The 24,957-nt window shown below is 49.4% G+C and overlaps 1 protein-coding gene across 2 annotated transcripts in view; it reads right to left on the bottom strand.

Moving 5' to 3' along the window:
* LOC147659154 (E3 ubiquitin-protein ligase TRIM39-like) overlaps positions 1 to 24,957 on the bottom strand; it is a 376,357-nt gene that overhangs the window by 241,393 nt on the left and 110,007 nt on the right. The window contains exons 4-5 of one of the 2 annotated variants that reach the window (XM_086951936.1): positions 19,857 to 19,985; positions 253 to 275 (exon numbers count right to left, since the gene is read on the bottom strand). In XM_086951936.1, the coding sequence (XP_086808062.1) occupies positions 253 to 275; positions 19,857 to 19,985 (152 nt within the window). Of the gene's footprint in view, positions 1 to 252; positions 276 to 19,856; positions 20,088 to 24,957 lie in introns of both variants that reach the window. The other variant, XM_086951935.1, reaches the window with a different exon arrangement.

The raw sequence follows: 24,957 nt of genomic DNA, 5'->3' as shown, positions 1-24,957 counted from the left end.
ACTTTTTTTAAATTTAAGAGAGTTTCCTTATTTTGATAATGGACTCTGAGGGTTTCGAGGACTCAAGTTTTCAGTGGAATCAAAGGTATTTTCGTCAGACTGAAGAGGTATTTTGAGGATACAAAGATAGTTTATTTGGATCTGAAAACAATTGCTAACACTTTGTGTGAGTTCAGTAGTGGCGTTCACACTGCAGCAAAGAGACATACATACCCCTTGCACACTGAGAGGAGGAGTATAAACCAGCCTTACCTGCTTAGGGTGCTTTTGACATCCTGCAAAAGAGAGAAACAAACACAGAGAAATCAGTTTCCACAGGAGAAGATAAAGTTATTGCAGTATTTTTTGGTGTAAAACACTTCAATCTATGGTTATGAAACAGTGACTGAGGTCGCATGACACATCAACTTCTGCGGTATTGAATGACTAAGCACTAGAATGCGTTATTCTGAATGAGGTCACATGACACTAATATTCTGAATGGTAGCACTGTATTATTCTGAATGGAGTCACAAAACGCAGCACATTCTGATATTCTGAATGCGGTTATTTGACACATTGTACGAATTTCTCTACAGGTTCGCATGCATGGATATCATTTAGGGGTTTCCAGGGGCCGCAGCTGCGACTTGATTGCCCCTTTGTGACCCCTGGCACTGCTTGCGCGACCCCTTGTAGCAGAGATAGCTAACTCAGTGCCAAGAAGACAGGGGCAGCTCACACTTATGGGAGTCCTGTTCCACCTTCATTTTCTGCTAATTTTTTTATTGAACTGATAGTGAATAATAGTTTATTATTAGTGTAATAAAAAAATGGAGCATCAGGATCTACAACCAAAAACTTCAGTGGCAGATGCTGTAGGTAAAAAACTGTTTTAAAATGTATGCGAGTGTGTGTTTGTGAGTTTGTTTCTGTGTGAGCATGAGTGTGCAAGTAAAAGTGAGTGACAGGTAGTGAGAAAATGAGTGAGTAAGAGTTACAGTGAATGTGAGTGAGAGTGAGTGTGAACGAAGGAGAAAGAATAAGTGAGTGAGAGTGTGAGACATTGGAATTACTGCAAGTGAGTATGAGTAAGTATGTTATAAGAGTGCGAATGAGTGAGTGTGTTAGAGTGAGCGAGTATAAATGAGTATAAGTGAGAATGAATGATGGAGTGTGAGTGAATGTAAGTAAATGTGAGTGAGAATGTGATGTTACACTTGCTAATCTGCCATTGGGCCTTTTATACTGATGGTAATTCGAGGCTTATAAAGGGACCCAAGGAAAATTCAACGTTTGCATACTGGAGGCAATTGTTAGCATGACAGGCGCCTGTGTAAAATACTGTTACTGGCATACTGGAGGTAATTGTTAGCATGACAGGCACCTGTGTAAAATACTGGTACTGTCATACTGGAGGCAATTGTTAGCATGACAGGCACCTGTGTAAAATATTGGTACTGGCATACTGGAGGCAATTGTTAGCATGACAGGCACCTGTGTAAAATACTGGTACTGGCAGGAGGCAATTGTTAGAATGACAGGCACCTGTGTAAAATACTGGTACTGGCATACTGGAGGCAATTGTTAGCATGACAGGCACCTGTGTAAAATACTGGTACTGGCATACTGGAGGCAATTGTTAGCATGACAGGCACCTGTGTAAAATACTGGTACTGGCATACTGGAGGCAATTGTTCACATGACAGGCACTTGTGTAAACTACTGGTAGGGGCATACTGGAGGCAATTGTTAGCATGACAGGCACCTGTGTATAATACTGGTACTGGCATGCTGGTGGTAAGGCTTAGCATAATAGACACCCATTGAAAAATACTGGAACACTTGAGGTTATTGCTGGCTTAGGGAGCACCCATTGTAAAATGCTGGCACCAACTCAATGGAAATACTTCTTGGCATAAGGGAGGAAAACCATGGAATCAGCAGTGGCCTGTGCATGTAAGAGTGGAGGGGTATTGGAGCTGGGTTGGGGGGATTTGACAGATGACCACATAGGGAAATTAAATAAATAAATAATTATCCCTTTCTGTCGTCTGTCGAAATCCTCCCTCATCCAACCGCACCTCTCTTACCTGCGCAGGCCGCTGCTGCATGCAATATGGAGGGGGGTGCAACTATAACAAAATTCTAGCCCTAATGTACTAGATGAAATTTGACCTAAGGGTAACATAAGGTATGTGATGGCAGTAATTGCAAAATTCTGACACTGGGATATTGTAGGTAATATGTGACATAAAGGGGCACGCATTGCATATGAGGGGCACCCCTGATAAAATGCAGGACTGGGCACAATGGAGGTGATTTTTGACCTAAGGGGGCATTCATAGCTCATTCTGAAAACAATAGGGTGAAGTCGTTGGAAGGGTCAGGTTTCATTGGCTTGTCACACCTTGAAAGTACTTGAATATAAATGAGTGCCCTTTCAGAACCACTGGCTCTTTAACAAATGTGTGCACAATATGTGCTTTTTTATACCCTATTAGCTATCATTTTTTAACAACATTTCTCAGTGGGAGAACAGCACTGTCCCGAACCCATGAGACAATGGTTCACTACAATTCAGGGTAAGTATTACATCCCCCAACAAGATCAAGTTACCACATTATTATAGGTGGTTTCTTCTGGAATGTCCATTTGTCTGTGTTGTGTAATACTAGCCATGTAGCCATGCAGTTAATACAGAACTACAGTGATATCAATTATTGTAATGTCTTCAGGGTTAAGGCCATGTGACAATACTTCCTGAGGACATGTACAGTCAAAAGTCATATGATATCTCTTCCTTCTTTCTTTCACAGAGGTAAGAGGGGTCCTCTCTTGTAAGAAGAATGAGCCTCCCTGGACTGTGGGTCTTACTGGTCCCAATTCATATCTTTTCACTGACACAAAACTATATGCTAAACGTTTAGCTCATTGATGATGGGCTTGATTCCCAAATTGGTAACCCGGGAAAACGTTGGTTTATTATCTATCATTCTCCTAGAAGCAGAAGCAGAAATGTAATTTGAACATGTGTTTAGATTAACTGGTGAATGACATGTTTGTACCAACATTGACAGGTCATGGTCATTAACAACTTCAACTTCGACAGTTTCAGGACTGTCTGTAGAGCCAGTGAGGGATGCTCTCTATCACCCTCAGAGGGATGCTCCCTGTCACCCTCAGAGGGATGCTCTCTGTTGTCCTCAGAGGGATGCTCTCTGTTGTCCTCAGAGGGCTGCTCTCTGTCGCCCTCGGAGAGATGCTCCATGTTGCCCTGGGAGGGATGCTCTCTCTCCCCCTTAGAGTGTGGCTCTCTGTCACCCTCGGAGGGATGTTCTGGATGTTCTCTGTCAAACTCATGAATGCCCTTTACATTGAGCCATTTCTCAGGAAGCTTCTTGGCTGTAATCTTATCAGCCTATTTGAGCAGAGCATCACTGTTAATCCGTTTACCGCGGCAGAAATTCCGCCACAGGGCGGGCGTTCGATGGGGCGGTCGGGGCTGCATCGGCCAACGGTCGTGCAGACCACCCCAGAGGTAGTGCTTGCGACTGCCGTTGGCCGACACCAGCACAGAAGGGGTTAAAGTGACAGCATATGACCACAATAAGGAGGTTTAATGCTAGTGGGTTATTTGTTGATTTATCCCTCTTGCAGTGCTTTGTTATGCCTATGGAGTAGGGACTAACTACTGGAAAACGTCTGCTTGTGTGTTTAAGTATTTTTGTGGAACTTTTTTGGTATCCATGTACGTGTTCATGTTTGATGTGTGTGCTGGTGTGTTGGACTTGTTAGCTGCTTCTTTTGTTGCGCGATCATGTGTGTAGGACTAGTTTGCTGCTTTTTTAACCATTAAACACCACTAATGGGATTGTAACGACTTTCCTCTATGTTTTGTTTGTAGATTTTTAAGCACTGTGTATACTGACTCACCAGGCTTCTTCCTTTTTTGCAATCTGGACAAGGCACGCACTACCTAGTGCCTCCTGGGCATGAGCAAGGACCCACTTGAGTGCACTTGGCAGCGCCTGCACTCCACCGCCCCCTCAGGGCCCAAGCAGACATCCACTGCATTACATGTTTTTAGGTCTCGCCTGAGCCAATGCGCTTGCGCATTGCTCCGGCGAGATTATAGTAAGCGGTCCGAAAAGTCTACCAAAGCGGCAGGTTAGACACAGTTCATGTGAGACAGGCGTGTGCACTACGCCAGCCACGTCACACACCACCATTTGTCTGTGCCTCGCATCAGACTTCAAAGGCTGCCGCTCCCCCCAATCAGACTTCAAAGGCTGCCGCTCCCCCACCCCGCATAATACTTCAAAGAAATGGCTCCCGCTCCCCTGCCACAGCAATGCAGAGAGCTTGTTTTGCTTGCTACTCCTTGCCCTCTTGTCTCCGGCTGCTCTCCAGTGTGCCTGAATCTTCCTTTCTTGGCCCTGGGTGTTTTCCGTGTTCTCCCATTCAGTGCCTTCTCAACCCCGTACTTCATTGCTGTCCAAGCCCCAGCCCTCGCTGCCTCTATCATTATACACTCTCCTTGTGTTTTTCTGTTTCCCCTTGCTTTTTCCCGGCTCCATCATTCTGTGCTTTGATAAACTGAACGCCCTTTGTAGCACTCAACCCTGCGTGTTCTTAGCTTCAGTCTCTGTGCTGCTGCACCACATCACTCAGGGACACCACCACATCACTCAGGGACACCACCACATCACTCAGGAACACCACCACATCACTCAGGGACACCACCAAATTACTCTGGGACACCACGACATCACTCTGGGACAACACCACATCACTCAGGGGCACCACCACATCACTCAGAGACACCACCACATCACTCAGGAACACCACCACATCACTCTGGGACACCAGCACATCACTCAGGGACACCACCACATCACTCAGGGGCACCACCACATCACTCAGGGACACCACCACATCACTCAGAGACACCACCACATCACTCAGGAACACGACCACATCACTCGGGGGCACCACAGCATCACTCAAGGGCACCACCACATTACTCAGGGACACCACCACATCACTCAGGAACACCACCACATCACTCAGGGACACCACCACATCACTCGGGCCACCACCACATCACTCGGGAACACCACCACATCATTCAGGGACACCACCACATCACTCAGGGACACCACTACATCATTCAGGGACACCACCACATCACTCAAGGACACCATCACATCACTCGGGGACATCACCACATCACTCGGGGACACCACCACATCACTCAGGGACACCACCACATCACTAGGGGACACCACCACATCACTCGGGGACACCACCACATCACTCAGGGGCACCACCACATCACTAAGGGACACCATCACATCACTCTGGGACACCACCACATCACTCAGGAACACCACCACATCACTCAGGAACACCACCACATCACTCAGGGGCACCACCATATCACTCAGTGGCACCACCACATCACTCAGTGACACCACCACGTCACTCAGGAACACCACCACATCACTCAGGGGCACCACCACATCACTCAGGGGCAGCACCACTACATCACTCAGGGGCAGCACCACATCATTCAGGGACACCACCACATCACTCAGGAACACCAACACATCACTCAAGAACACCACCACATAACTCAGGGACACCACCACATCACTCAGGGACACCACCACATCACTCAGGAACACCACCACATCACTCAGGGACACCACCACATCACTCAGGGGCACCACCACATCCCCCAGGGACACCACCACATCACCCAGAGACACCACCACATCACTCAGGGACACCACCACATCACTCAGGGACACCACCACATCACTCGGGGACACCACCACATCATTCGGGGACACCACCACATCACTCGGGGACATCACCCCATCACTCGGGGACACCACCACATCACTCTGGGACACCACCACATCACTCTAATACCCCACCACATCACTCTAATACACCACCACATCACTCAGGGACACCACCACATCACTCAAGAACACCACCACATCAATAAGGGACACCACCACATCACTCAGGGGCCCCACCACATCCCTCAGGGACACCACCACATCACTCAGGGACACCACCACATCACTCAGGGGCACCACCACATCACTCATGGACACCACCACATCACTCAGGGACACCACCACATCACTCAGGGGCACCACCACATCACTCATGGACACCACCACATCACTCGGGGACACCACCACATCATTCGGGGCCACCACCACATCATTCGGGGCCACCACCACATCACTCGGGAACACCACCACATCACTCGGGGACACCACCACATCACTCAGGGACACCACCACATCACTCAAGAACACCATCACATCACTCGGGGACACCCCCACATCACTCTGGGACACCTCCACATCACTCAGGGACATCACTCAGAGACACCACCACATCACTCAGGAACACGACCACATCACTCGGGGGCACCACAACATCACTCAGGGGCACCACCACATTACTCAGGGACACCACCACATCACTCGGGAACACCACCACATCACTCAGGGACACCACCACATCACTCGGGGCCACGACCACATCACTCGGGAACACCACCACATCATTCAGGGACACCACCACATCACTCAGGGACACCACTACATCATTCAGGGACACCACCACATCACTCAAGGACACCATCACATCACTCGGGGACACCACCACATCACTCAGGAACACCACCACATCACTCTGGGACACCTCCACATCACTCAGGGACATCACTCAGAGACACCACCACATCACTCAGGAACATGACCACATCACTCGGGGGCACCACTACATCATTCAGGGACACCACCACATCACTCAAGGACACCATCACATCACTCGGGGACACCACCACATCACTCGGGGGCACCACAGCATCACTCAGGGGCACCACCACATTACTCAGGAACACCACCACATCACTCTGGGACACCACCACATCACTCAGGGACACCACCACATCACTCAGGGGCACCACCACATCACTCAGGGACACCACCACATCACTCAGAGACACCACCACATCACTCAGGAACACCACCACATCACTCTGTGACACCACCACATCACTCAGGGACACCACCACATCACTCAGGGGCACCACCACATCACTCAGGGACACCACCACATCACTCAGAGACACCACCACATCACTCAGCAACACGACCACATCACTCGGGGGCACCACAGCATCACTCAGGGGCACCACCACATTACTCAGGGACACCACCACATCACTCGGGAACACCACCACATCACTCAGGGACACCACCACATCACTCGGGGCCACCACCACATCACTCGGGAACACCACCACATCATTCAGGGACACCACCACATCACTCAAGGACACCATCACATCACTCGGGGACATCACCACATCACTCGGGGACACCACCACATCACTCAGGGACACCACCGCATCACTAGGGGACACCACCACATCACTCGGGGACACCACCACATCACTCAGGGGCACCACCACATCACTAAGGGACACCACCACATCACTCTGGGACACCACCACATCACTCAGGAACACCACCACATCACTCAGGAACACCACCACATCACTCAGGGAAACCACCATATCACTCAGTGGCACTACCACATCACTCAGTGACACCACCACGTCACTCAGGAACACCACCACATCACTCAGGGGCACCACCACATCACTCAGGGGCAGCACCACTACATCACTCAGGGGCAGCACCACATCACTCAGGGACACCACCACATCACTCAAGAACACCAACACATCACTCAAGAACACCACCACATAACTCAGGGACACCACCACATCACTCAGGGTCACCACCACATCACTCAGGAACACCCCCACATCACTCAGGGACACCACCACATCACTCAGGGGCACCACCACATCCCTCAGGGACACCACCACATCACCCAGAGACACCACCACATCACTCAGGGACACCACCACATCACTCAGGGACACCACCATATCACTCGGGGACACCACCACATCATTCGGGGACACCACCATATTACTCGGGGACATCACCCCATCACTCGGGGACACCACCACATCACTTTGGGACACCACCACATCACTCTAATACCCCACCACATCACTCTAATACACCACCACATCACTCAAGAACACCACCACATCAATAAGGGACACCACCACATCACTTAGGGCCCCCATCACATCCCTTAGGGACACCACCACATCACTCAGGGACACCACCACATCACTCAGGGGCACCACCACATCACTCAGGGACACCGCCACATCACTCAGGGACACCACCACATCACACAGAAACACCACCACATCACTCAGGGGCACCACCACATCACTCAGGACACCACCACATCACTCTGGAACACCACCACATCCCCCAGGGACACCACCACATCATTCGGGGCCACCACCACATCATTCGGGGCCACCACCACATCACTCGGGAACACCACCACATCACTCGGGGACACCACCACATCACTCAGGGACACCACCACATCACTCAAGGACACCATCACATCACTCGGGGACACCCCCACATCACTCTGGGACACCTCAACATCACTCAGGGACATCACTCAGAGACACCACCACATCACTCAGGACACCACCACATCACTCTGGAACACCACCACATCCCCCAGGGACACCACCACATCATTCGGGGCCACCACCACATCATTCGGGGCCACCACCACATCACTCGGGAACACCACCACATCACTCGGGGGCACCACAACATCACTCAGGGGCACCACCACATTACTCAGGGACACCACCACATCACTCAGGGACACCACCACATCACTCGGGGCCACCACCACATCACTCGGGAACACCACCACATCATTCAGGGACACCACCACATCACTCAAGGACACCATCACATCACTCGGGGACACCACTAAATCACTCGGGAACACCACCACATCACTCGGGGACACCACCACATCACTCAGGGACACCACCACATCACTCAAGGACACCATCACATCACTCGGGGACACCCCCACATCACTTGGGGACACCACCACATCACTCAGGGGCACCACCACATCACTCAGGGACACCACCACATCACTCAGGGACACCACCACATCACTCAGGGGCACCACCACATCACTCAGGGACACCACCACATCACTCAGAGACACCACCACATCACTCAGGAACACGACCACATCACTCAGGGGCACCACCACATTACTCAGGAACACCACCACATCACTCTGGGACACCACCACATCAATCAGGGACACCACCACATCACTCAGGGGCACCACCACATCACTCAGGGACACCACCACATCCCCCAGGGACACCACCACATCATTCGGGGCCACCACCACATCATTCGGGGCCACCACCACATCACTCGGGAACACCACCACATCACTCGGGGGCACCACAACATCACTCAGGGGCACCACCACATTACTCAGGGACACCACCACATCACTCGGGAACACCACCACATCACTCAGGGACACCACCACATCACTCGGGGCCACCACCACATCACTCGGGAACACCACCACATCATTCAGGGACACCACCACATCACTCAAGGACACCATCACATCACTCGGGGACACCACTAAATCACTCGGGAACACCACCACATCACTCGGGGACACCACCACATCACTCAGGGACACCACCACATCACTCAAGGACACCATCACATCACTCGGGGACACCCCCACATCACTTGGGGACACCACCACATCACTCAGGGGCACCACCACATCACTCAGGGACACCACCACATCACTCAGGGACACCACCACATCACTCAGGGGCACCACCACATCACTCAGGGACACCACCACATCACTCAGAGACACCACCACATCACTCAGGAACACGACCACATCACTCAGGGGCACCACCACATTACTCAGGAACACCACCACATCACTCTGGGACACCACCACATCAATCAGGGACACCACCACATCACTCAGGGGCACCACCACATCACTCAGGGACACCACCACATCACTCAGAGACACCACCACATCACTCAGGAACACCACCACATCACTCTGGGACACCACCACATCACTCAGGGACACCACCACATCACTCAGGGGCACCACCACATCACTCAGGGACACCACCACATCACTCAGAGACACCACCACATCACTCAGGAACCCGACCACATCACTCGGGGGCACCACAGCATCACTCAGGGGCACCACCACATTACTCAGGGACACCACCACATCACTCGGGAACACCACCACATCACTCAGGGACACCACCACATCACTCGGGGCCACCACCACATCACTCGGGAACACCACCACATCATTCAGGGACACCACCACATCACTCAAGGACACCATCACATCACTTGGGGACATCACCACATCACTCGGGGACACCACCACATCACTCAGGGACACCACCACATCACTTGGGGACACCACCACATCACTCGGGGACACCACCACATCACTCAGGGGCACCACCACATCACTAAGGGACACCACCACATCACTCTGGGACACCACCACGTCACTCAGGAACACCACCACATCACTCAGGAATACCACCACATCACTCAGGGGCACCACCATATCACTCAGTGGCACCACCACATCACTCAGTGACACCACCACGTCACTCAGGAACACCACCACATCACTCAGGGGCACCACCACATCACTCAGGGGCAGCACCACTACATCACTCAGGGGCAGCACCACATCACTCAGGGACACCACCACATCACTCAGGAACACCAACACATCACTCAAGAACACCACCACATAACTCAGGGACACCACCACATCACTCAGGGACACCACCACATCACTCAGGAACACCACCACATCACTCAGGGACACCACCACATCACTCAGGGGCACCACCACATCCCTCAGGGACACCACCACATCACACAGAGAAACCACCACATCACTCAGGGACACCACCATATCACTCAGGGACACCACCACATCACTCGGGGACACCACCACATCACTCAGGGGCACCACCATATCACTTAGTGGCACCACCACATCACTCAGTGACACCACCACGTCACTCAGGAACACCACCACATCACTCAGGGGCACCACCACATCACTCAGGGGCAGCACCACTACATCACTCAGGGGCAGCACCACATCACTCAGGGACACCACCACATCACTCAGGAACACCAACACATCACTCAAGAACACCACCACATAACTCAGGGACACCACCACATCACTCAGGGACACCACCACATCACTCAGGAACACCACCACATCACTCAGGGACACCACCACATCACTCAGGGGCACCACCACATCCCTCAGGGACACCACCACATCACCCAGAGAAACCTCCACATCACTCAGGGACACCACCACATCACTCAGGGACACCACCACATCACTCGGGGACACCACCACATCATTCGGGGACACCACCACATCACTCGGGGACATCACCCCATCACTCGGGGACACCACCACATCACTCTGGGACACCACCACATCACTCTAATACCCCACCACATCACTCTAATACACCACCACATCACTCAGGGACACCACCACATCACTCAAGAACACCACCACATCAATAAGGGACACCACCACATCACTCAGGGGCCCCACCACATCCCTCAGGGACACCACCACATCACTCAGGGACACCACCACATCACTCAGGGGCACCACCACATCACTCAGGGACATCGCCACATCACTCAGGGACACCACCACATCACACAGAAACACCACCACATCACTCAGGGGCACCACCACATCACTCAGGACACCACCACATCACTCTGGAACACCACCACATCCCCCAGGGACACCACCACATCACTCGGGGACACCACCACATCATTCGGGCCACCACCACATCATTCGGGGCCACCACCACATCACTCAGGAACACCACCACATCACTCGGGGACACCACCACATCACTCAGGGACACCACCACATCACTCAAGGACACCATCACATCACTCGGGGACACCCCCACATCACTCTGGGACACCTCCACATCACTCAGGGACATCACTCAGAGACACCACCACATCATTCAGGAACACGACCACATCACTCGGGGGCACCACAACATCACTCAGGGGCACCACCACATTACTCAGGGACACCACCACATCACTCGGGAACACCACCACATCACTCAGGGACACCACCACATCACTGGGGGCCACCACCACATCACTCGGGAACACCACCACATCATTCAGGGACACCACCACATCACTCAGGGACACCACTACATCATTCAGGGACACCACCACATCACTCAAGGACACCATCACATCACTCGGGGACACCACCACATCACTCGGGAACACCACAACATCACTCGGGGACATCACCACATCACTCAGGGACACCACCACATCACTCAAGGACACCATCACATCACTCGGGGACACCCCCACATCACTTGGGGACACCACCACATCACTCAGGGGCACCACCACATCACTCAGGGACACCACCACATCACTCAGGGGCACCACCACATCACTCAGGGACACCACCACATCACTCTGGGACACCACCACATCACTCAGGAACACCACTACATCCCTCAGGAACACCACCACATCACTCAGGGGCACCACCACATCACTCAGGAACACCACCACATCACTCAGGGGCACTGCCACATCACTCAGGGGCAGCACCACATCACTCAGGGACACCACCACATGTTTATGTTTATGTTTATGTTTACGTAATTTGTATTGCGCAACAAATACCCTGGGGTGTCTCGGCGCATTAGAATTCATGGGACAAGAGCCAGCAGGTGGGATCATTGATCAAATAGCCAGGTTTTCAGGGATCTGCGGAAGGCGAAGAGAGTTGGACAGGTTTTGATCGATATGGGCAGAGAGTTCCAAAGTCTGGGAGTCGCCACCAGAAAACGTCTGTCTCACCAAGTTGAGGTTCTGGTGCGAGGGACTTGTAGTAGGGAGGTGGAGGCCGATCGCAGAGATCTTTTTGGGGCATATATCTGGAATGCGTTCCTACGGAAACGAGGCCCAGTCTCATGTATGGCTTTATAGGCGATACAAAGTGCCTTAAATTTGATCCGGTTCCTGACTCGTAGCCAATGGAGATGGCGTATGGCCAGGGAGGTAGAATGATGTTTGGGGATGCCGAGCAGAACTCTGGCTGCTGCGTTTTGAATAGACTGCAGCTTGTTTAGGACTTGTTCTTGCGCATTAAGGAAGAGCGCGTTACTATAATCTATTTTAGAGAAGACCAGGGTGGTAATCAGAGTTTTACCTGCTGAGGCTGGCAGGTATGGAAGCAGCTTTTTTAATTTTCCTCAGCATGAAAAAGGAGGAAGAGACCACTGAGTTCACGTGATGTTTAAATGACAACTTGTCGTCAAATATGACTCCCAGGTTCCTGACCTTGGCCACCGGGACTGGTGGAGGCCCCATTTGCTTGGGCCACCAGATGGGGGACCAGTCTGGTGAAAGGGTGCCAAAGGTCATAACCTCGGTTTTATCCAAATTTAGTTTCAAGCAGTTCCTCGACATCCTGGAGCAGATGGCTAACATCCCTTCCTGGAACCTCGAGGCAACTACTGGTCCGTCCCTGTGTACAGCCAGCACCAGCTGTGTGTCATCAGCGTAGGTGGTTAAGGACAATCCATGCGCTTTTATGACTCTCGCCAGATCCGCTACATATATGTTGAATAATGTAGGGCTTAACGAGGAGCCCTGAGGCACCCCGCAGGGTAAGGTGAAGAAGGGTGAATAAAACTCCCCCAACCTAACCGCCTGCGTGCGGTTGGCCAAAAAGGAAGTAAGCAAGTTTTTGGCCGAATGGTTGACCCCAAAGGCTGCGACACGGTTGATCAAGATGGAATGATCAACCATGTCGAAGGCGGCGGACAGATCTAAAAGTATGAGCACCGCCGCCCCACCGTGGTCTAAGATTGTCCTGATTTCATCAGAGGCCTTTATGAGGGCGGTTTCTGTTCCGTGGCCCTTCCTGAAACCAAATTGAGTGTCATCCAGGAGTTGATGCGTGTCAATGAATTCTGACAGCTGTTGTTTCATCAGAGATTCAAAGATTTTAGCAGGGAAGGGGAGACAAGCAATGGGTCTATAATTGGCGGACTCGCCGGGATCAAGGGAGGGTTTTTTAGCAGAGGTTTAATAATTGCCTTTTTCCATATTTCCGGGTAGACTCCTGCTTGGAAAATGGAATTGCAAATGTCTGTCAAGGGGGGCGTAATAGCCTCTGGGATGGACTTAGATATAGAAGGTGGACATGGGTCTAAGGGGGATCCTGACCTAATAGATGTGGTGAGTTTACTGATTTGTTGAGCTGAGACCGGGTGGAAAGCAGAGAAGGTAGGTCTAGGGGAAGGGGGGTGAAGGTGAGACGAGGAAATTTCCGGAGAGTTAGGGGGGGTGAAGGTAGAGTATATGTTGATAACCTTGGTTGCGAAAAACGTGGCTACAGAATTGCAGAGGTCTTGAGATGCCTCAATGGGAGGGCCTGTTGGGGGATTAGCGAGGGAGTTAACAACTTGGAACAGTTTCTTGGCTGAGTTCTGAGCCGAGTCGATTTGAGATGAGAAGTAGTCCCTTTTGTTTTTGATGATAGCTCTTTTGCGTGGCTCACTGGTTAGAGGAGGCAGACCTGGAAGTAGAGGCCAGCCCGGGACTAGGGTTCAATTCCCGGCTCGGCGGGTCTTGAGTCCTAAAATGTCCATGGACTTGACAATTCGCGCTCCAGTGCCTACTCGATTCACAGGTTCACACTCTGCGACTCTGGGCAATAGCTTGCTTAATCTCCACAACGGCCCCTCGCGGCGGGATGCCTGGCTTTTACCTTGCTGATACCCTGCCGGGGTTATCTCACAGGGGAATACCAGGACGGGTTCCCTAAGCAAGCGCTTAGAAACCGGTGGTGATTTGCGCTATATAAATTCCTGTACATTTACATTTACATTTGTATATTGCTAAAGCATTTTTATAAATTAGTTTGTTTTCGGGGCTGTAGTGTTTGCGCCAGTGTCTCCCGAGGTTCCTACAGTGCTGTCGGTGGAGTCTAAGGTCCTCGGTAAACCATGGCGCGGATGGCGCAGCACGATTGGGAAAGATGCATTTGGTAGGGACTAACTGGTTAACCGCCTCCTGAATCCAATCCTGGTACCTGTTTGAACCTAGGATTGGGTCTGAGGAGGCCTCGTAGGGGGAATTTGTGAGTGTGGCGGATAGGAGTGGGATATCAAGGTTCTTCCAGACTCTTGTGCTTTTGGGAACGTGGGCTTTGGCCTGTGGAGGGTTAGGGTTATGGGCTGGTAAGGTAAAGATAACTTTAAAGTGGTCTGACCATGCTAGAGGGAGAATAGTGGACAGCGAGATGTTATAGTTATTGGTGAATAAGCCGTCAAGCGTGTGTCCTGCTTGATGAGTAGAGCCAGTGACTAGTTGTTGTAGTCCAGCTAACTGCAAATCGGTGATTAACTGAATAGTGCCCTTGTCACCTGTGGCTTCTAGATGAAAGTTAAAATCTCCCAGGATGGTATAGTCAAGGGGTTCTAATGAAAGTTCTGTAAGTTGGTCTAAAGAGGAGAGAAAACGTGCGCGTGGTCCAGGGGGACGATATAGCAGGATGCCTTTAAAAGCTTGGTTGTGATTGAGGGAGATGGAGTAAGCCAAGGCCTCACATTCTGAGCCATGTATGGGTTCTATTTTAACAGGATAAGTAGCTTTATGAATGATGGCTAAGCCACCACCCTTACCCATAGCTCTGTCCAGTCTTGTCACACAATAACCGTCAGGGGTGGCAGCACAAAAGTCAGGACCAGAGGCCGCATCCCCCCACGATTCCGTGATGAAGAGGATGTCGAGTTCCTGATCAATGATGCACTCCCTGATTTCCAGATAGTGTTTGGAAGAGAGCAGGCATTGATCAGTGCCATGGGATATAGGGGCCTGGAATCATGGATTTTAGTCAAGGGGCTCGTGGTTGCAGGGGGAGAGGGGATTCTAAAATTGCAATCCGGGCAGGTTTCAGGGGCTGAGATACTGTGGGTAAATAGTGGCAGTATCTTGCAACACGGGTTGATCTTACCGGTATTAAGATCCCTTAGGTGTTTTGAGGAATATCGCAGAGAGGCGCGGATGAGGTGGATGGTCTCAGGGACAGGGGGTATGGCCCTAGGCCCGGGACAGGCGCGGACGGGCGCAGACGGGCTTGCCTTAGGCGCGCCTTCGGCGCGCCCGCTGCGCACGTCCGCTGCGCGTCCGAGGAGGCATCCGGTTTTTATGCCGGTGGTGGTGAGCAGTTAGACTGCTAACCTCGGCGCTAACCGGAAGTGTAGTTTCACACTTCCTGGAAGGCGATCTATCCCTCCACACTATCTGAATGATCAGTGGTGGACCGGGGAACACGCCTAATACAGCACAAAGTAAGTTATTCAGTCAAAATACATTTGTGACAAAAGCAAGATAGATGTGACTATTTAAAAAACGCTAGGGGCACTTCTAAATGCGTTTCCGTCGGCGATTTTAAAAACAGTTAAAACGAGTATTAAACAGTTTTGAATAGCGCTAGTTAGCTGGGCATTGGTAATCAATGCTCCGTTCAGCGTGGTGGTGTCCCAGAAAGAATCCACGAGCTGGGTGATTCAGTGGTTTTTATGCCGGTGGTGGTGAGCAGCTAGACTGCTAACCTCGGCGCTAACCGGATGTGTAGTTTCACACTTCCTGGTAGGCGATCTATCCCTCCACACTATCTGAATGATCAGTGGTGGACCAGGGAATTCGCCTAATACAGCACAAAGTAAGTTATTCAGTCAAAATACATTTGTGAAAAAAGCAAGATAAATGTGACTATTTAAAAACCGCTAGGGGCATTTCTAAATACATCACTCATGAACACCACCATATCATTTAGGAACACCACCACATCACTCAGGGGCACCACGACATCCCTCAGGGACACCCCCACATCACTTGGGGACACCCCGACATCACTCAGGGGCACCACGACATCCCTCAGGGACACCACCACATCACTCAGGGACACCACCACATCACTCGGGGACATCACCACATCACTCAGGGACACCACCACATCACTCTGGGACACCACCACATCACTCTAATACACCACCACATCACTCTAATACACCACCAAAGCACTCTAATACACCACCACATCACTCAGCCCAACCACATCATCACTCAGCACTGTCCTTGCTTGCTACCAATAAGCATTGCCATAGCCAATAGGACTCGCATTAGGAAAGTGTAAGCTATTGGCTTTGTAAATAGCAATGCTATTAATTTATATATTTTCAAAGCCAACACATATTTAAAAAAATTGTCATTTACAATACCAATAGCTCACACTTTCCTAATGCAAGACCTATTGCATTGCAAATGCTTGTTGTTTGTGAGCGAGCACGCCATCTGCATTCCCGCCCTCCAGTAACGCCATTTTATGGAACCAATCTTTTTATTAAAAGAGAGTCAGAATCAAGTAACACAGCTTTCGCCTACAACCACTGGCCGGCAGCGTTTTCTTCACTTGTGCTTATACAGCTGTAGCCTACAACCTGGAGGCCAGCAGCGTGTTCTCTATTAATTCTTGCTTAATCTACACTGACAGGTGATCTCCCTCAGTTCCTTCAATAGCAAGTGTAGGAAAGGGGCCCATAACTCGGCAGAGTTCTCAGAAACAAGGGACAGTCGTTCCATGGCCAAAGCAAGCCATAATTTCTGCAGCCAAGAACTAAATTCAGGAGCAGTTGGATTTCCCAATGCGCTAGGATTATTTCACGAGCAACTAATAGGGTCAATGCGATCTGTCTGCCACTCAAAAGGAGGGGAAAGGTCAGAGGGTTTGGTAGTCCCAGAAGAGTGCACGCCGGAAATCTAGGAAGGGATGTGTTAAAAGCCTCGTCTAAGTAAAGCCATTTAAAGCTATAATGTGGAAGATAGATGTATTACATGTATAAATAATTCTTGGGCTTGTCTGTCAAGTGCCATGTGAAGAAAAAACCTAGACTGCCATTTAGGTAACAAACACCACATACAACTGACCTAATCCATTCGGGCAGATTCACCTTTGGACGCGTTTTATTGCTAAACTGTGTTTCACTTTTTTTTGCTGCAGTTTTATGTAGCCGAACTCGACCCAAAGGTATCGGTGCACTTCACACCAGTTGCATTACAGACAGACACGTTCATTTTTGGTAGGCACGAAGATTTGAAATGATTTGCCCAGAATAACTGGATGGTAAATCGACCCGTGGCTCAAATCTGGCTTTCCAGCTCCAAAGTCGGCAGCTCTGACCATTAAGCCACATCCTCTGGCACTGTCGTGGTTCGAAAAACAATAGAACAGTATAATTGCAGATACGAGTGGCACTATTAGGGACAATGGAAGACGGCAAACTTTTTTATAAAATAAGAATGTGCTAATTAGCCATTTTTAGGGGGGTTTGTATGCACAGCTAACTTTTATGTTTACAGCAATGGGTGTGTTGTAGGGATCCAGTGATGGGAAAGTCTGACCTTACAGAACCGTGCACGCTTATTGTTTACCTTTTAGAAACTAACCCGGGAGACTTATGACCTCAGCAGACAAAAATGGCAGTAGTTATGCAGAGGCCTCCAGCTCACCATGTTTACACTATTGCCAGGGTCTAAGATTTGGTATCTGGACACAGTTCATTTTAAAAGCTTACTTTTCATTTCGATTCTGAAGCTCTGCATGGAAAGGAGGCATTCACGTAGGGTACACAAAGGCTACAAAACTACACCATATCATCAAGGCAGCCATGCTCCAGTCCTGGGATTTGGTTTACAACCTAATGCACTCTGGGAGTTGTAGTTATTTTCAGTTTATCCAATTGAACAATAACACATAAAAAGAATAATTTGCACAAGAAAAAGCCCAGGACTGGAATTTTGCATCTTTAGTGACATAGTCATCTGGTGACTTTTATCGTTTTTTTCTGTATGGGAAGAGTACATCACTGATTTAGTCATGCTAGTTGTAATCCCACTAAGGTTTGATTTATAACTTCGGCTTGTAATTGGTGAATTGTACATGTCTTAATAAAATCCGCAGCTGGCAAGAATAATTTTAGTGCATCCTGTAAGAGTTGATGAAGTTTATTTCCAACGAATTTCGATAAACAATGGAGTTTGACTAATAAACACATTTTCTAAAATGACTTAAAATCATTTTTATGAACAACTGCTTTTATTAACCTATTTATTTACATTTGTACCCTAACGTTCTTTGTTGTAACTGAACAAATTGAAATTTGTTTTAGCCTGGCTTTATGCCACATATTTCCATTACACAAATCCACTCCACACCGCACAATTCCACGCCACACAATTTCACAACTAACAATTCCAATCCAACCCAAATAACTCCATTACACTCTACATACATATTTTCCATAACACATGGGTAAAAGACATTGTCATTTACAATGCCAATAGCAGTAACTCAAGCAAATGCGAGACCTGTTACATTTTCAATGCTTGTTTCACATTTGCTCCATTGTCTCTATATGTTAATTACTGTCACTAGGATTGCTTGGTGTATTGCATTAACCTGTATATAACACTGTAAGAGGTCACTGCACATTCCACTGCTTGTATATTGAATTGGGCTTTCAGCATCAAGTAGGACAATGTAAATTATCCATGACTCTATATTGAGTGCAGCTCTCAGAGTGCATGGGGCCACTATGCATTGACCCTAGCCAGGAGATCATGTGTGATCTGCTCCTACATTTGATAATTCACAGAAAATATGAATATTTTACTTCCTTCTTTTGTTTTATTTCCCAAACAGTATCTCACCTTCAGGAGTTCCCACGCCGGCGCCTCACACTTTTTTGCTATTGCCGTCATCAGGGCATTGAGAGAGGTGATTTGATTGGACAGTTTGGTGATATTTGCATTTTCTATCATGGTAATTTTCTTCTCCACCTCCTTCAGCCTCCTGTTCAGCGTTTGCTCATTTTCTTTCAGATGTTGCCGCAGTTGTTCAAACTCAGATTCAATTTTCTTCTTCTCAATTCTTAGCTTGTTCTGTCAGAAGCAAAAAAAAGCTGGTTAGATATTAAAAAGCATCCTACAAGTATCAGGTGAGATATCAGAACACTAGCGCGTTTTTCTTCATTTCTCAACTGCAATCTCTTACTACCTTCCCTTCTACCATTGTTCGTCCTTCTCAAACTCTTGCCCTCCCCCAGACACCTCACGAACTGCAGAGAGGGCAGAATTTGTGAAGCTACAGAGAAGCTCGATCCAAGGAGAAAGCAGAAGGAGTAAAACCCACCGCAGTCAGAGACAGTCAAAGACCTAGAGACAGGCTGAGTGGAGAGATTGGCTGAAGTCAAGCATGAGTCGTTGTGACTGACAGGAGAGAATATAAAAGAAGTGGGGTCCAGAGGGTTCAGCCCTTGGGATGAAAGAAACAAGATTTGGGCAGTGCGGGCTGCCTCTCTCCAGCCAGTTCACCCAGAAGGAGATGCGGAGGGGGTATCCTGCTATGACCCTCATTCAGAGTAATGGTGAAGCACAGATGTCATAATTTTAGTTTCATAATCATAAAGAAATTATATGTATTCTGTTATAAATGGAGAATTACCAGATAAATTAATGTTACTGCACCGGTTAGAAGATGAGTGAGGAGGTTGGTAATACATCTTGTCCTATCCTAGGATAGGAGACTGGAGTTATCAGGTGAGGTATGTCTCACTGTAGCTTAAGACAGGAGCTTGTTTAGTGTCAGGTTAGGTTTTTTACACTGTGGCTTAGAACAGGAGCTTGTGTATTATCAGGTGAGATTGGCCACAGCGTATCTTAGGAGCTTGTGTGTTATCAGGTGAGGCATGTCACACTGTAGTTGAGGGCAAGAGCCTGTGTGTTATCAGTAAGCCTGGATGTGGAGCTCGCGGAGTTTCGAAAAACTCCAATCAGCAGAGCACAGTTTTTTTACCTCACTCGCTTTCGGCAACGTCAAGTTGGCGAGCACAAGTGAGGAAAATCCACCTTCCACTAAGATTTTTCCTTGTTCGCGATTGGCAACAACAAGTTGGCGAGCACGAGTGTGGAAAATCAACCTCCTGGCAAAATTTCTTTACGCGGACGGTCAGATTTCTCATTGCGAGTGGTTGCCCATGGTCAGAACTGCTCACATTGAGAAACTGTCCGGTCGCGTTGAGAAAGCTGCAGCTCTAAAATCTACTCTAGCGGCAGAAAGGAAGAAACGCCCACTAGTGCTGTGTATGGTGCCATTTGCGATGTTTGCACGGTGCGGACAAGCACCTGGCAATGAAAACCACTACGAAGAGCATTTATCTAATGCACTCCGCTGGTTGCAGAGCTCCAGTTAGTGCGGCAAAGTTTTTTTTGCACTTCGTGGAATTCCGCATAGCAAACTATGCCCAGACTTAGGGGTTCATTAGGATGCTGGGTGGAGGCACATCCGCGGTGCTGGGCGAAAATGCCCATATCCGCACTCCAACAGCGGTCCTCGCGTCAGCCATATTACAATGGGCAAACATAGCCCATTTTCCATCCGCTGCGGAGTTTCATGAACCGCCAGGAATTTGCGTCCCCCACCACGGAGGAGGGAGCCAATAGAGACACACCGCTATGAGGACTGATGTCCCGTCCGCCGTATAAATCATGATGCTGCAAACAGCCCATCACACCGCAGTGGAGAATCCACCCACCCAGAGACGGCGAAAGCACTACAGCAGAGAGCAAAACCCAACTCCCAGTCCCCTCCACCCAGTCCTGACCACTATGGATCCAGCTCTTCAAGCCCTTCCGGTGCTGCACTTCATCCACTACCAGCAAATAATGCACCGTTGTGGACAACGCAGCAGGTATGCAAATACACAACTCCACCCACAACCACAAAACACAACTCCTGTGCTGACATACCATTCCCATCCACAACAGACACTCCGGTGGGGACAAGAACATATCCCCCAGTGTACCCACACATGTCCTACCTGTTAGAAACTCACCCCTCCGCATCCGGGTCACCCATCAACCGCAAAATCACTGCAGCGGTGAAGACGTGGGAAAACCTGTGCACAATGTAGTAGGCAGGGCCAGCACCAGGCATGGGCAGTCCGGCCAGATTCACAGGACTCCACCTTCACCCTTCCCACACCCATTTGGGCACATGCTGTATGCTACTCCTGTGCCCCCATGCACAATTAATCTGCCATGTGTAGCCAAACCTTGCACCTCACACATCAAAGGACAAGGGAGATTGATTGGGAAGGTGGGGGTGAAGAGGAACACCCTGCACAGAAGCTCAGGGGCCAGACAACCCTCCTCCTCACACCAACCTTCCACTCACTCATGTTTAGCAAACTGAGTATACTTACAAAATGAAGACTCACACTTTATATGAACATCCACTAAACTGTTCACACAGCAGCAATGGAGGACAATAAATGGGCCAGCCAATAGTGAAGTGCACAGTGCTGGAAAACCATAGAGCAAGCCACATAGCATGTGTACATCACATGCAAGAGAAGGAACATTTCACACCACCCTTAGGCCATCAAATCAGGCATGGATGGCACAGTGAGTGACATTAAACCACAGTGACCTCTGTGCAACAACTCAGGGATACATCAAGGTAAGTCATGCCTAGGCACAGGAATGATAGGAAGTGTCTGAAGTCATACAGTGACCAGCCACACATCTATGTCAACTTACTTGACATGTGTATGTCATCAGTACAACACACATGGCTCATTGTCACACCCCCTGAGTGTCAAATACAAGTAGGACCTTCCCACATACCCCTCCTCTACCCACCTCACATCTGCAACACTCATCACCTGTGAGAAACACACATAATGGTGCAAATGATGTCCTGTCAGTTCACGGACAACCAATCACACTCCCTGTGGTGCATCCACAAATGTCAGACTCACACTCAGGGATGCCTTAATCAATGCTAGCACACAAACAATAGCCAAACACAAAGCTCACAAACAACATCCACAGACATCCAACACGCCCAGACATTTGCAGCCAAACAGTGGAAAGGTAATGTAACCTTAGACAGAACAGGAATACACAACATTGTCACTCAGGACCTATGCACAGACACCATACCCCAACACAAACAAGAATTGCATCATCAAAAGCCAATCATGAACACTAACTGGGATCAGTGGGACAAATCAGCTAACACAGACAGAGACACTACACCAGTCATCAAGTGAACATGGTGTCATAGTGTACCACAAGCATGCACAATCTTGACAAGTGACAGGCCCAAAATAGGAGGACAAACCACCATTGTGCACTCAAAACAAGCTCATGAACACGAATCCACCTTGCTGCATGTGACAGACACACAAGTGATAGACACACAAGTGATGCACACTACACTTGCAACACACATCTGAATATATCACAATGCACAAACTACTCACACACAATGTCATGCAAATAAAACGCCACACACACATAGCACCTGTCAGTAGAATGAGCCAAGACAGGCCAAACACTGCATACATCCAACAAAAAACACAACAGATGCACATACCAATCCATCACATTGCAAACGCAGCTGACCATCAGGGGGATGCACACCTGCCAAGTACAAGGCAACATACATTGACAGCATAGCATTCACACCAAGCAGTGTGTGCACACCAACCAAACCAGTAGCACACATATCTGAGTGCCACATTGTGAGAAGTTATCCTGGCATATGATGTCCACTAGTTCTAGTGGGCACCTTGCACCATTCTGATCGACCCTTATTGATGGTGGTCAACCCTATAGAAAGCTATCCTAGTGGTAGCATGAACCAGCAGTCTTCAGGCTAAGACTTCAGTAGGCGAGTTAAGTAAGTTGTTTTACCATATGTAATCCCTTGAATACCAAATGAAAGGACACCACTCAATGTATATATCAAATATATATATTTTTAATCTAAACACACCCCCTCTGCACTATTTATGAGGTCAGAGGTAAAAATACAATACAAGTCACAGTTAAAATACGATAAGTTGCACAGTATACGTTATGCCCTAGGGGCCTCACAAACCATATACTAAGAAAGTGATATAAGTACCACGAGAGAGTTAGAAAGCAGGCCTGGGGCCGGTGGAATCGCTGGGGCTACACTAAACAACCAAAGGTTAGGAACTAGGAGGCCCACGGGTTACTATTGACTTTCTATGGGAAACGAAGAAGTTACAAATATACAATTTAAGGACACTTCCGGATGGACTAAGATGGAACCCTTTTAAACTAGGACACTTTGAGAGTCAAGATCCATGGGAGCACCAGAGTACTCATGTTACCTCACCCAGGAAAGCCGGGTGCATAAGTGTCTTTTCGTGTCGGGTTTCGTCGTCGTTTTCAATGGAGAGCTGCAAAGAAGTGCTGCAGGTGACCAGAGGAAAAGTGTCCGGGTGGATCCAAGGGTGGATCGAAGATGTAAAGAACCTGAAAGCAGAGGGGACTAAGTCTGGGTCACTAGCCAGTGACCAGGAAGGTACCAGGAAGGAAAGAACCAGGCGATGTCGGGTGCCTTAAGGTGAAGAAGGTGAGTTTGTCTCTTCAGCCACGAGGTCCAGGAGGCATTGACGATGACTAGGCGCTGGATTCGAGCTGTCCCACGATGGATCTAGATGACTGCGGTGTCGGTATCCGGATTGGACCCAACAAGCAATGGCATCCGCAACCCACGCAGGATGTCGAGATTGGCTCTGTTGCAGACCAGCAAGGTCTGTGGCACTTCTCCTTTTCAGGGAAGCTGGAGCAATCCTGGAGTAACCAGAACAGCAAGTGAAATTCATAGGAAGGTCTTCAGGGTGCTCAAAAGCCAACAGGCAAGGAACGGGGAAGACGTGTCGAGCTCAAATGCAAAGGCGGGGCCCACGGGATTCTCGCGGAGTGTTGGGGC

This window comes from Lissotriton vulgaris, unplaced genomic scaffold (assembly GCF_964263255.1).
Source record: "Lissotriton vulgaris unplaced genomic scaffold, aLisVul1.2 SCAFFOLD_980, whole genome shotgun sequence".
NCBI lineage: Eukaryota > Metazoa > Chordata > Amphibia > Caudata > Salamandridae > Lissotriton > Lissotriton vulgaris.
Note: the sequence above shows the minus strand (reverse complement) of the source record. Positions and strands in the feature narration are given on the sequence as shown.